Below are 12877 nucleotides of genomic sequence, written 5' to 3' on the forward strand. Positions count from 1 at the left end.
TCAAAAGAGTGGAGTTCTAAAATTTATTTTGATTTTCTTAAACTCACTCACTTGTGACCAATCTCATGTGCAATGGTAAAAGCTGAACCTAGGCCAATGTCTTCATTTATGCTGCAGCTCCTTTCAGGCTCACACATTCCAGCCACAGAGGCCAAGCCTGAATAAACAGAAGGAGACAGAAAGGGTCAGGCCAAGGTGTTTCAGTCTTTAAAAACCCGTACTTATAAATGCCTGGATTCTTTTTAATAACCTCCATGCACAGAAGGAGCAGTTGGCAAAAGGTTAACTTTCTAGTCATTTGCAAAATCACTGGGGGGAATTTCACTTTGCCGGCTAGACATTAATATTTTTTGAACTGCAGTCAGTGCTGGAAAATGTCTAGACTAGGGGTTAGATTTATAAATTTTACTTCTGGTAACTTGGGACCACCTAGTAACTTGAGCCAGAAGAGGGAATTCAAGAAAGCATTTCTATTTTAACATTCTTTAGGCTGCAGAAAGCAAAATATATCCACATTATTTTTCTAAAGAGATCTGTTTAAATTTAGTGGGTTCATAAAAATATACAAGCAACTTTCTCATTACCCCCAAAAAAGGGAATCCCAATGGTTTTTTAAAATGACATTTTTATAAAAACAAAAATGAATGATTCAAAAGAGAAAAAGAACTGCTAAAGATGGGAGGCTTTTGCATTCTTTTAATCTCAACTTAGTTCTGTTGGTGATTCAAGAATTTCTTTAAGCATTTTAATGGGAGGGAACTCATTCACACATTCACTGCAGAGCCCCTCTCTCCCATCCCTCCTCAATGTATTAGTTCTCCTAATAAAGCAAAGACTATGGTGTTAATTCGTTGATTCTAGGGAAACGTTGTTACTCAAGGTATTCTTCCCTTGGGAATCTTAGTATGTAGAAGCTTTAGTATTTACTTCTAAAAAAATATGATCCTCTGTAAACTAGTACAGAATTTTTTTTTAAATGCTTAGAAAAAAAAAGAATTCTTGTGCAATTAAAAAATGTTATCCTTTATAAGGAAACAGACAACAAATTGTACCTAACTTACAGAAACTGGAAGTTATTTAAAAGAAATCGAAAGAATAGAATAGTAGGAAAAGGATTTTCTATGTTAGTTGTGTATTATCTTGATCCAAATATTAATAATCACCTTTCCACCAAAGTGATTTCAATTCAATTTAGTGAATATTAACTGCAATAAGCAATGTTCTGGGCTAAGTACAATTTCCCTGTTTGCTAATTCAGAACAATAAAAGCTATTCAATTTTTACTAAAGGAAAGCTCCAGAAATGGTCTTTCTCTATATTTCCCAACATAACCACAATGGAATAGAGATCAGATTAGTGTTAGATTTACCAATGGAGTGTTTCCTTTTCCTACTATATTTTGTAGGAGAGCGGAGGGTAGGGAAGGGATTGATTTCAGCCTCACAGAGTTGTTGTAAATACTGTTGACCCCCATGTGCTGCCCCTTCATTCACTCAAATGCAGAAAAGAGGAAGTAAAAAGAAGACCAGATGGGGCAAGATGACCTAAATTTTGTTCTTAATCAGAAATATTTAATAAATGACATACCAAACTCCAAGGAGAGAGTGAATTTAAAAAAATGCAGTAAAAGATCTTTCATTGTCTAACTTTAAGCTACTGGGGTTCAATGCTGCCCATCAGATAGGAAGAGCGAAGCCACACTACGTGAACATCTTTTGTGTTTTGGACTTTACGAAATATAGTAAAAACAGAATTACTAAGAATAATTATTGTTAAATTGTTATTTTTCATATTTCCCAAGATATATTGTCCACTGGTTAGCTTTTCTTTGGTATATGCCATGTGAGTATTTTTTATTGAGAATTCCAATGACTCCCCAAAGCACATTTGCAATCATAGAATTACCGCTGGTGTTTGATATATAATTGTTAGCTCTACTTAAAGAAAATTTTAAGGAAGAACTAATCTTAGCCAAAATGAAAGAGTACTTTAAATGCTAATGTATTTTCACAGTCCCCCATCATTTTCTGTATCCCTATAAAATCAAAGGTGTCAAAGTTTTTATGTGGGATTGTGTTAATAGGGGTTTGATTACTATTTGAGTCATTTAGATTTTCTCAGTTTGATGGCCAGAGTTTGCACCCTTCAATCTACTCAGCAATGCTACGAATGGTCATCAGGGGTACTAAGCAAGAGAATATATGGAAGAATCAGTATAAAAAAACAACATTAAAATTACCAGAATAACAAATCAAAAAGTGGTAACTTTATCAATTCTACCGATAATTTTCCACATATGAAAGTCAACAGAGTGTAAAAACCAATTTATAATGGTTTATAATTTGAAAACTAATTTATACTGAGCTTGAAAATTCATTGACATGTACCCAATTATTATGCATTTATTCTAAAAATAGTAAACTATCCAAGTTGAAACAGATTACTTGGAAAAAAGAAAAGGGGGCAAGGGTAAGGAAATATCTAAAATCTCCTTATACAGTAATGACAACAAAATTACAAGGCCGTGATATTGCTAATGTCACAATGAAGGATATATATATCTCAATGTAAATAATCTATCCATAAAAAGCAGAATTGTATGTGTGCATATATGTATATATTTACCTGTATAGAAGATATACGCATACATGCATGTTCCCACTAAAAAAATGTAAGCTCTAGCTTAAATATGCTCCTGTTTTGAGGCTTACTATCTACCGAATCTATTATACTCAGTAAATGCTTATAGAATGTGAACAGTAAACAGGAGTAAAACAGTATAGATAATTTCCACTTTAAAATAATACCAGTTTTTTTTATAGTACCTTCTTTACAAAACAGCTTTATATTTTCTGCCATATGTGATTTTAACAATATCTCTGTGGCACATGGGCAAATCATTCCTACTTTATAGATAAACTCAAATAAGCTATACAAGGTGATAGATTGAAACTGCCAAAGGCAATTGTTAGTTTCCAATTCAGAGCCCTCTCTATTGGATTATGCTGGTCCTGTTAATCTAAAACACTAAAAAGAAAATATTTTTGAAGTGAGCTCTCACAGCAAAGAGATTTTCTGCAGCTATGCTTTTTTACCAGCAAACTTTCCTACTTGGCACTGGCTAAATGGATTCCCTCTTTAGCCCAAGGAATCGGGGTGGGAGAAGCTAGGAAAGCAAGTAAAACATCAAGAGGATTTTTAATCTCTGAAGAGATGTTTCATTGAACTTTCCAGAAAGTTGGGTAACACCTTTTCTCCCACCTCTACTTTAATTTGATCTCCCTGAAATCTTTTTTTGAGGAACATAGGAAGACTTTCATAATTATTATTTTTGCATAGATATAAAAATTGAGACTTTGCAGAGAGAAACTGGAGAATTCACCCTCAGTTGCCTAATTTTTGAGTCTGTAAAAGGCCTCTGTCACACTAAAGAATCTATTAAAGAAAAAAAGCACTTGTTTCTTAAAGTAATTAGTTGCATAATTAATTTGATCTACTACATTTGCAGTTAATTTTCAAACAATAAAAAATTAGTATCTGTAAATGCGACTTTATAAATTCTAGAATGCTACAGATATATTTTTACAAACAAATAATTTTGGAGGCACACAAAAAATATAATCTTGTTGTGATAACAACTTACCTAGTGTTCCACAGGGCTTATTTTTATAAGTGCAGATATCATATCTAAGGAGGAAAAAAAGAGAGATGCAATTTGTAATCTGATCAAATTTGTAAACTATTTTTGTATATTCATTAGATTTCTTTCTTGGAGCTCTGCTCATCAGACCACAATCAGTGCAATTAGGAACAGCCAGCTGGAGTGTCGGCACTTCCAGCACTCTAGAGGACACATTGGCTGCCCTACACTCACAGCCTCTGGCTGCTAGCCAATGGGACACCTGCCAGTAAGAAAGGTTAAAATGGATTTTTGTAATCACAACCTCCATAAAACTTCTACCATTCTATTTTGAAACTAGAATAGCTTGTCTGAAGATTGCTACTGCTTCTACAAAATGCAAATGAGTGATTCTTTATTCCCACTCTAATTGGAACTACTGGAATTTTTCCTTGTTATTGCCAAAGACAGCATGTTATAATTTTGAGCTTATCAGCACCATTTGAAATTCCTTCAACTCTAACACAAGTTCTTGTTTAAAAAAATTAAGTTAGAATAATGTAGCAATGGGGAAAAAATTATCACATATTTTCTCTAGTTGTGTACTAGCAATTAGCCTGCCTAGAAATGCAAATATTTTAAGTGTATTTACAAACAGATATACAAATTGCTCAATAGAAAACTTTCCTAATGTTGCTCAGACTTATTCTAACGATAAAAAAGATAGAGTCCATGAAGTAATGCCACATACTTTTATATACATTGCATTTGTAATGCTAAAATAAGCCAATATGACTCATTCATATATTTGTGAACTAATCTTTAAAACCAAAAGTATTTAGAGTTTGCAAAATGTGAATAAAAAACTAAGTGAAAAAGGTGTTTTTATTTGACTATGTTTTATGTTAGAAATCTTTTAGATTTAGGTTAGAAAAATATTTTAATTAAAAAAATAAAATTATAAAACTACAGGAAAATCTAAGTTGGAAAAGTTATCTTTTCTTGAATATAAATAACACCTAGTCAATATTACCAGGGGGGAAAGTGAATAATTAATTCCACTCTTATTCATCAATCAACTGACCAAATGTATTTCAAGAAACAAATACCACAACCAGCCACACCGCTATGTTGTTGAATTCATTAAATTCTCTCTGCCAGTTTTAGAATTTTAAACTCTTCATCCTGTTCACTTTACATTTCAGGACAGGGATTTTCTTCCCCTCTTATATAACCATCTTTTGTAACCATTCATGTACTCATCCCCTCTCTTTCTTCTCTTGGGATAGATAAGCTACAGGACTGCAGTATCTAAAACAATCTCAAAAGTAAGGTATAAAGAGAATACAGCTGTACTCACCAAAGCACCAAAAAGTGTATTCTGATTAAATACATGCTTGTGGCCAACATGACACAATCAATTTATCTTGTGATCATAGTACATTATGTCCATGACATAACACAGAAACAACTCATACCAACAATAATCAAGAAAAGGCAAGCAAAAACTTTTCATAGATAATGCAGACACAGATGTTTAAAGGGAATCTATTTCCAGATTCTCAACTCCATATATACAATTTCTTAACAGTGATTTGCCTAAGAATGCATCTAAAGTCCATCATTTTCCTTTCCTTTCCTTTCCTCTTTCCCCTTTCCTAATCTTGCTCTTCCTCTTACAAAAAAAGAAAGCCTTTCACCCACCACAAACCTTATAGCGTATTGCCCCACAGTGTAAAAGTCTCCAAAGCATACTGCAAAGAAATAATTCAAGAACGCATTGTTTCTGGGGGATAATCCCTTAAGAGTAAAGAAAGAAAAATTGAAAAAAAAGGTGTCTATTTCAGCTTGGCAAGGCTCTGTGCCATTTCTGTCAGTCTTTCTTCACTATATATGTCTATCTCACAATTAAAATTCCAAGTGAGATGATGGTATTAACATGTTCATTCGATCTTAAACATGAGTCACTTTTTCATTGACAAACAATAAGTTATACTTAGCTAAGTAAATTGACAATTAGGGCTGATTTAGCCAACTGGATAGTATGGTAAATCTTCTTCATGACTGAAAGAGCTAAATATCCAGTTTCGAAGTCTGACAAATTTCTTTAACACATATATACAATATATAAAATGTTGCTAACTATAGTCTCTGGAGCTACTTAAATATATGATAAATAATACTTTAACTATCAATTGAAAAAATATGCAAAGTAGCACATCATTTTCCAAAAATTTTTAGTAGGAAAAAAAACAAATACAAAGATTCTGAAGACCACAGACAACTGTAATGTGTATTTCCAACTCATATTAGATCCTTCTCATGTCCTCTCACTATACTATTCTCGTTTTGACTACATCTTTTATGGTACCCTCATAATGAATGTTATTCATTCTGCCACAACTGCCCTAAATAATTGTATAAAGGCTAAAGCCATCAACCGATAATACAAGGTAAAGCATTTTAGACTAAAATAATTCTACCCACAGAATAGACTCAGAATGTTTTTTTGAGCTTTCCCCAATATTCTTTCTCAATAACATATTCTGTAAGAAAAAGACTTGCAATTTCCTCATGGTTTTTGCAATACATATTCACACTATATCATTCTCTATTTTATCTTTATGGAAACAATTATTGTCTATGCATTGTCTTTAATATCAAGTACTGAAAAGCAACATTTTTACATTCATTCATTTATTTATGCATGAACCTACTAAGCACCCATTATACACCCAGGTATAGTACCATATACTAAGAATCTAAAGATGGATAACAAAGTTAGTTGTGGTCTATTCTGAAAACAGACACAAAAGAAATTACAAAGTAACATGGAAAGAAGATTAAAAGATACAACATGTAAAGATGGTTAGTGTGATGTTACACTCAATACAGCCAATATAATGATCTGAAAAGCATATGGCTATCTAGGAAACTATAAGAAGTTCAGAGAGGTTGAAACATTGAATGTATAGAATAAAATATTAGAGATGTATCTACAGAATTGGGGAGTGATGGAAGGGACAGATCATTAAGCACCTTGAATGCCAGACCAAGGAATTAAAATTTGTCTTTTCCTATAGGCAAAGACAACTTGGAAAATAGTTTGCACCGTAGGAAAAAATTTTTGTTTAAAACAAAAAGTGTATTTATGTGAATGTGTATAGAGATATAAACCCAGGAGGATAATGGTGGCTATCTCTAAAGGAGGTGATGAGAGAGTAAGGAGAATGTAATGATTTTACTCCATTATATACTTTTCACATTTAATCAGAAAGGCCACACTCTAGTAGCGTTTCAGTTACATATGTCTCTAATAATTAACACAAGAGAGAACTGATAATTAGTATGATGAATGATCAATGAAGATTTAAAATATATTTCATTGAAGAAATTTATTAGTGGTGTTCAAGATAGTACTCCTCACATTGCATGAACATAGGAAAAAAATCTGCAAGTTTTGTATGTAAAGCATTGAGATTTGGTCCTATGTGTCCACCCGTTGGTTTGGAGAATTATGATGCCCAATGGCAAATATAAGGGTAACAGAATTGTCCCTAGGATACTTTCATAGCATATAGAGTTCATTTTCATGCATTTTCTCTACATAATAGAGAATCAGGATGTCATCAAGATTACACAATATTTTTTGTGCCCCCTGCCAATTTATGTCTGTTTAATAAATGTATGTGTAATGGAATTTAGTCCAAGACGTCCCTTCCTATAACTAGTAGCAAACTTCACCCACCCACCCCTGAGAGTCTGCCTGACAATATTAGCTAAGATTGGTTTGTGACAATAAAAATTCCTGATTGATAAAGGAAGAAGTTATAAGGATAGTGAGAAAAATCATATTTACATAGCTTTGTCCACCATGACACCTATATCTATAAATTTACCTTCTTTAGGCTATTATTAAAATTGTCTTTCTTGAATTTGTACCATTGAATAGCAGAAACAGACTATGAGCAAAAGGAAGATTTCAGGCACGGATTAAATACAGTCTTATCTATGAAGTACATAATACAAAATCAAGTTATATTTATATCTTAAATTAAGAGTGATATAACAAAACCTAAAGTTTCTATTGAAAGAAATTTTCAATTCACTTTAAAACAAAAATGCAAGTATTTTGTCCATACTTTGATTGGGTGTGCTTGCTCAATATAGTGCTGCTTACACATAACAAAATATTCAGCACAAGTGCAAGATAAGGGTATTAGTAGGCCTTCTCAAGACAAGCAGAATCAGCGGGAAATCTGTAAATGTGAGATTTATAAAGGTGTTTCATGTAACCATGGAAATGTAAGAGTCCAAAATACGTAGGGCAGGCTGCGAAGCTGGCAATTACGATGAAGGATCTTGATGAACTCAACAGGAGATGCTGGCTAGCTGAAGAAATAGTGAAAATTCTCTCTTCCTTAAAAATCTTCGACTGATTGAATCAATCCAGCCTATTGGATTACATCGTTTGTGGGAGATACACCCTTAGTTGATCATAGATGTAATCAACCACAGCTGCAATCAACTGACTAATGACCGAACAAACCAGCCTTCCAGTTTATCAATCAGCCACAAAATCTCCTTGCAGCGACGCCTAGGCCAGTGCTTGCCTGACCAGACAACTGGGCATCATCACCTGGCCAAGTTGACACCGGAACCTAACCATTACGGTAATTATCTGAGATATTAACAATTTGAAAATTGCTTTCATTTATTTATTTCCACATATTATAAACTTACTACTTATTCACATTTTACCCTGTTTATTTCTTTTTAGTTTTTCTTCCTCTTCTGATTTCATCTACTTTCTCATTACCATTTTTCCTTTTACTCCATGTAACACTTCCCAGTTCTTTGCTTTCTTATAATTATTTCCTTTGCTTTCAATCCAATTTTTCTAGACAAGAAAGGAATCTTGAGAAATCATCTAATTCAAGTAGCATTACACTTAAACCATGGTTTCTTAAATTAGGTCAAGTATGAAACAACTTATTTCACCTCTTTGAACTCTCACACATCTTAATTGCAAGCATAAATTTTCAACGTTAAGCCATGGTGATACCTCATGGTAAACCTCAAAACTTCAAACTATTCCGCATTCTTTCTCCTGACCTTTTCCTTTTCTACCTTGCATCACATTCATTCTATCCCATCAACATTTTTCTGCCACACCATGTTTTTTGTCTTTTTTTCCTTCAAACCTGAGCCATATCAAGAAAAATTGAAAAGAAAAATAATGCAAGGAATATTGCTTCATATCAAATATATATTCAGTGTGCTTTTAGGATGTTTCTTGTTGCAGTAGGAATTGAATAAAGGAGAGAAAGAAGAAGAGAGAAGTTAATTATCAGTATCCTTTACACTACTAAATCTTGACTAATCCAGATGTGTCAGGAATCCTTAAATTTAGGTCTTTGGTCTAAACTACAGCATAGGCTGAGAATTATACTGAAGGGCGGGTCACAGTGGCTCAGCAAGCAGAGTTCTTGGAGACCCGGGTTCATTTCCCAGTGCCTGCCCATGTTAAAAAAAAAAAAAATTACACTGAAATCCCAAGAAATGATGGAAAAGCTGAAATATGATTAAGAAAGTTTCCCTGGATTCTGAGCTGGGCAGTTTAAATAGAAAAATAGCACATTATCACTGTGGTACCTTTTCTTTTTGTTTACTTTTCATAGAAGGATAATGAAGATATGATGGGAGATGAAAAGAATTAAGGAACATGATCCTATATTTATAAAGCTCAGTACCTAAAACAAATCAGGATTCCACTTTTGGATGAGTAGATGCATGCAAATGTTGTTGTTCCCTTACCCTAAATTCTAAAAGGGTTGGACAACTTCAGCAAGATCAAAATCAGCGAGGAAAGTTGAATGACTATAACATTGCTATACTTTTCTGCTGTGGATACTTTCAACTCTTTAATCTAATCACTTTTGGCTAAGCATGGCTACTATAAGAAACTAACAAAAACATATATGGTCACAGATCATTTCATGGTCTGCAAAATATAGCACTACCTTACAATGACAAAATATCTGGGTGGATTTCTAAACCTTTCAAAGAGCTACATTCCATTCTTAGTAAGAGAAATTAATGGTTCAGTTTGGAAAGTGGAATGAATTGAAAATGTAATGTCTCATTTGTTAACACTGAGTCATAGTGCTAAACTTCCAAACAGAAAGGCCTATGTATTGTCTCATTTAGATATCTAATGTGGCAGTGAAAGCCAAATGATAGTGACAGCTCTTTTCTGCTTTCTTGAAATGTACCAAAGCAGCAGCTTTATAAAACTGACTTCAGTTGTAAAAATAATTGTACTAAAATAATGGAAAGAAAAAGTTAATTTAACACAATTTAGGCAAGAATGCATATTTCTCTTTGTGATAAATGAAAAGGATTATAAGACTATCATAAATAAATAATTTGCTTAATTTTGTGTAGTTCATTTCACAAATTAAATCTTTGATAATATTCATATACCTTTATCTAAATGACATTCATTATCTGAGAAAGTTACTTGTTCATATGTTTGAATGTCTAAAACCTGTCTAAGACCAGCCATATGTTTACTATCTGATGAGTAGATATTTATTATTATTCCTCACTAGCTATTCACATCATAATATAGGATGAGTTTCCCATTCATTTTAGCAAAGTATTTCTATTGAAGATTTTAGAGGTAGTTGGCCAGATATGCCTTTTATATTTGCAAAATTGTTCCCAGATCATTATACTGATCTAGCTGACAAAATTGAGACTTTCATTTCTGAGCTATAAAAGTTAACCAACATAAGACTTTCACTCCTTTGCAATAACCAATAACCTCAATTCAACAGATTATCACATTTGACCTCTGAGCCTTTCCTACTTACTATTCCAACTCTTCACATGTTAACGAAATAACTTTCCCTTTGTTTTCATCACTAAATTATGACATAATGTTTGTTTACAATGAACAAAGTATTATATATTTATACTTTCACAAAAATAGAATATTATATTTTTGTATAATGCATTTTAATTACCAATATATTTTTAAAATCTTTCTATCTACATATTTTAATGGCTTTATGATATTTCATTGTATGGATCTGTCAAAACTTATTTAAACAATTCCCTTTTGTTTAAAAAACTTACAAAATAATTCCCAAGTTGTCACTTTTATAAAATTAACAGCATATCTGACCTAGTTGTCATAGGCACCAGGAGACTCAAAAAAATTAACTGCAAACCATCATTACATCTTTGTATATTTATCTGATATTTTTCCACTATAAAAACTAAAATAAAACAAATTTAAGGTTTTTCATTCATATTGTCATGATGTGAACCCCTGCTCTTTTCTATAGCCTCTGTCTCCCTCGCTTTCCAAACTCAAGTCATATTTTCCTTCTTTTCATTTCCTAAACATGCCAAGTTACCTCCCATTTCATAACCTTTGATCTTTCTATTCCTTCTGCCTGGAACTCTTTTCTATCCATTCTCTTTGCTACATGACTCCTATTAATTTTTCAGATCCCTAGTCAGTGGACTTTCTCAAAAAAGACTTCCGTAACAAGATGAGGTTCCCCTAATAATTATTCTCTGAGCTCCCTAAACATTTCCTTCATAGTTCTCATCAAACTAGTAATTTTATGAAGATATCTTTCCTACTAGACTAAAAATTCTTTGAGATTAGGAATTGTTATGTTTTGCTCACCATATCCTAGCATATAGGATAATCCCTGGTACAGAGTAAGTGATTAGTAAAACTCCCCAGAAAAGCTGTATCAATTTATATATCCACACGGACATCTGCCAATATCACTGCTAGTACCTAATAAGAATAAAGCAATTTTAAGGTATAAAAACACAGGTAGATAATGAATTTCTTATGTGTCTCTCAAGGAAGCAAAATTTTTTAAAGGTACATTTAACATAGTGCTATGTTGTTAAATAAATAATAGAATAAGTTTAATTCATGTAAAAATTTATGTACTAAAATATTCTTTCATATTATTGAACCAAAAAAATTTATTATTTCTTTTCAACAAATATTTACTGAGAGTTTAACTTGTTTGCCATGGATAAACACAGACAAGACTATAACAATCCCCATTTAGAGGAGTTTAGAAGTTTTTTAAAAATCAGCAAAGGTTTTATTGGGTATTACAAGAAGTTTTCATTCTTTTACACTAATGGAGTCCAATTTATTGGACTAAACTTTGTTCATTTTGGAATGATTTTTGTTTTCTTCCTTTCCTTTCTTCTTTCACATCGAGTCAATCATCATGCACTGGACAATCTTTTCTCAGGGTAGATGTACTAATCCCTTAAGCTCCAACTCTATTTACAACTTTAATTACCTCTTGCTGGGAAGAATTCAAACATGTTTATCCAGATCTATGTTATACATAGCTTACTATTCTTTTGTTTGTTTGTTTTTGTTTTTTTTTTACATGGGCAGGCACCAGGAATCGAACCCGGGTCCTCTGGCATGGCAGGCAAGCATTCTTGCCTGCTGAGCCACTGTGGCCCGCCCCATAGTTTACTATTCTTAAAGCATAGTTCTGCTCATGTCATTCTCCCATTCAAAAACTCAGTTGCCACAGGGGTAAGGAAGACAGTGTATTTTAGAACCTCACCTACTCTTTCAAACCAGAGTAAGAAAGGTTTATTTTGTCTGGAATCTAAATTTTCTGTAGCACATAATCTAACTCAACCTGTCTGGATAGATCATTTAAACAATCTCAACACAGGGAGCCCAGAATAAAAATGAGGGCCTTTAATCCTGTATAGCTTAACTTAATGCCTGGATACATCCCAGAGTATGTTAAACCGATAATCAAACGGTATTGGCAAAGTCCCGCGAGGGATGGGAGAAAAAATATGGAACTATTAAATTTTACCATCAGGGAATCCCCTGATACTGTGTCAAACATTAGGGACTCCCAATTCAATGGGCCAAGGCTTTGCTCTCGAGTCTGGCTCTTGTGAAGCTCATGTAAGTAGAGGAGAAGCTTAGACTACCCACAGGCATGCCCAAGAGTTACTTCTGGAGGACCTCTGCTGTTGCTCAGATGTGGCCTCAGTCTCTCTAAGCCCAACTCTACATGTGAAATCATTGCCCTCCCCTCCATGTGGGATATGACATCCAGGGGTGAAAGTTTCCCTGGCAGCTTGGGAGATGACTCCCAGGGATGAGTCTGCCCCTCGCACCATGGGATGAAGAATTCCATCCTCACCAAAAGGGGGAAAAGAAGTGTAACTAAT

The 12877-nt window shown here is 33.4% G+C and overlaps 1 protein-coding gene across 1 annotated transcript in view; it reads right to left on the reverse strand.

The window, feature by feature from the left end:
- ADAMTS6 (ADAM metallopeptidase with thrombospondin type 1 motif 6) overlaps positions 1-12877 on the reverse strand; it is a 361538-nt gene that overhangs the window by 198065 nt on the left and 150596 nt on the right. The window contains exons 7-8 of the mRNA XM_077117302.1: positions 3644-3687; positions 52-157 (exon numbers count right to left, since the gene is read on the reverse strand). Coding sequence (XP_076973417.1) covers positions 52-157; positions 3644-3687 — 150 coding nt within the window. The remainder of the gene's footprint in view (positions 1-51; positions 158-3643; positions 3688-12877) is intronic.

This window comes from Tamandua tetradactyla, chromosome 9, assembly GCF_023851605.1.
Source record: "Tamandua tetradactyla isolate mTamTet1 chromosome 9, mTamTet1.pri, whole genome shotgun sequence".
Taxonomy (NCBI): Eukaryota; Metazoa; Chordata; class Mammalia; order Pilosa; family Myrmecophagidae; genus Tamandua; species Tamandua tetradactyla.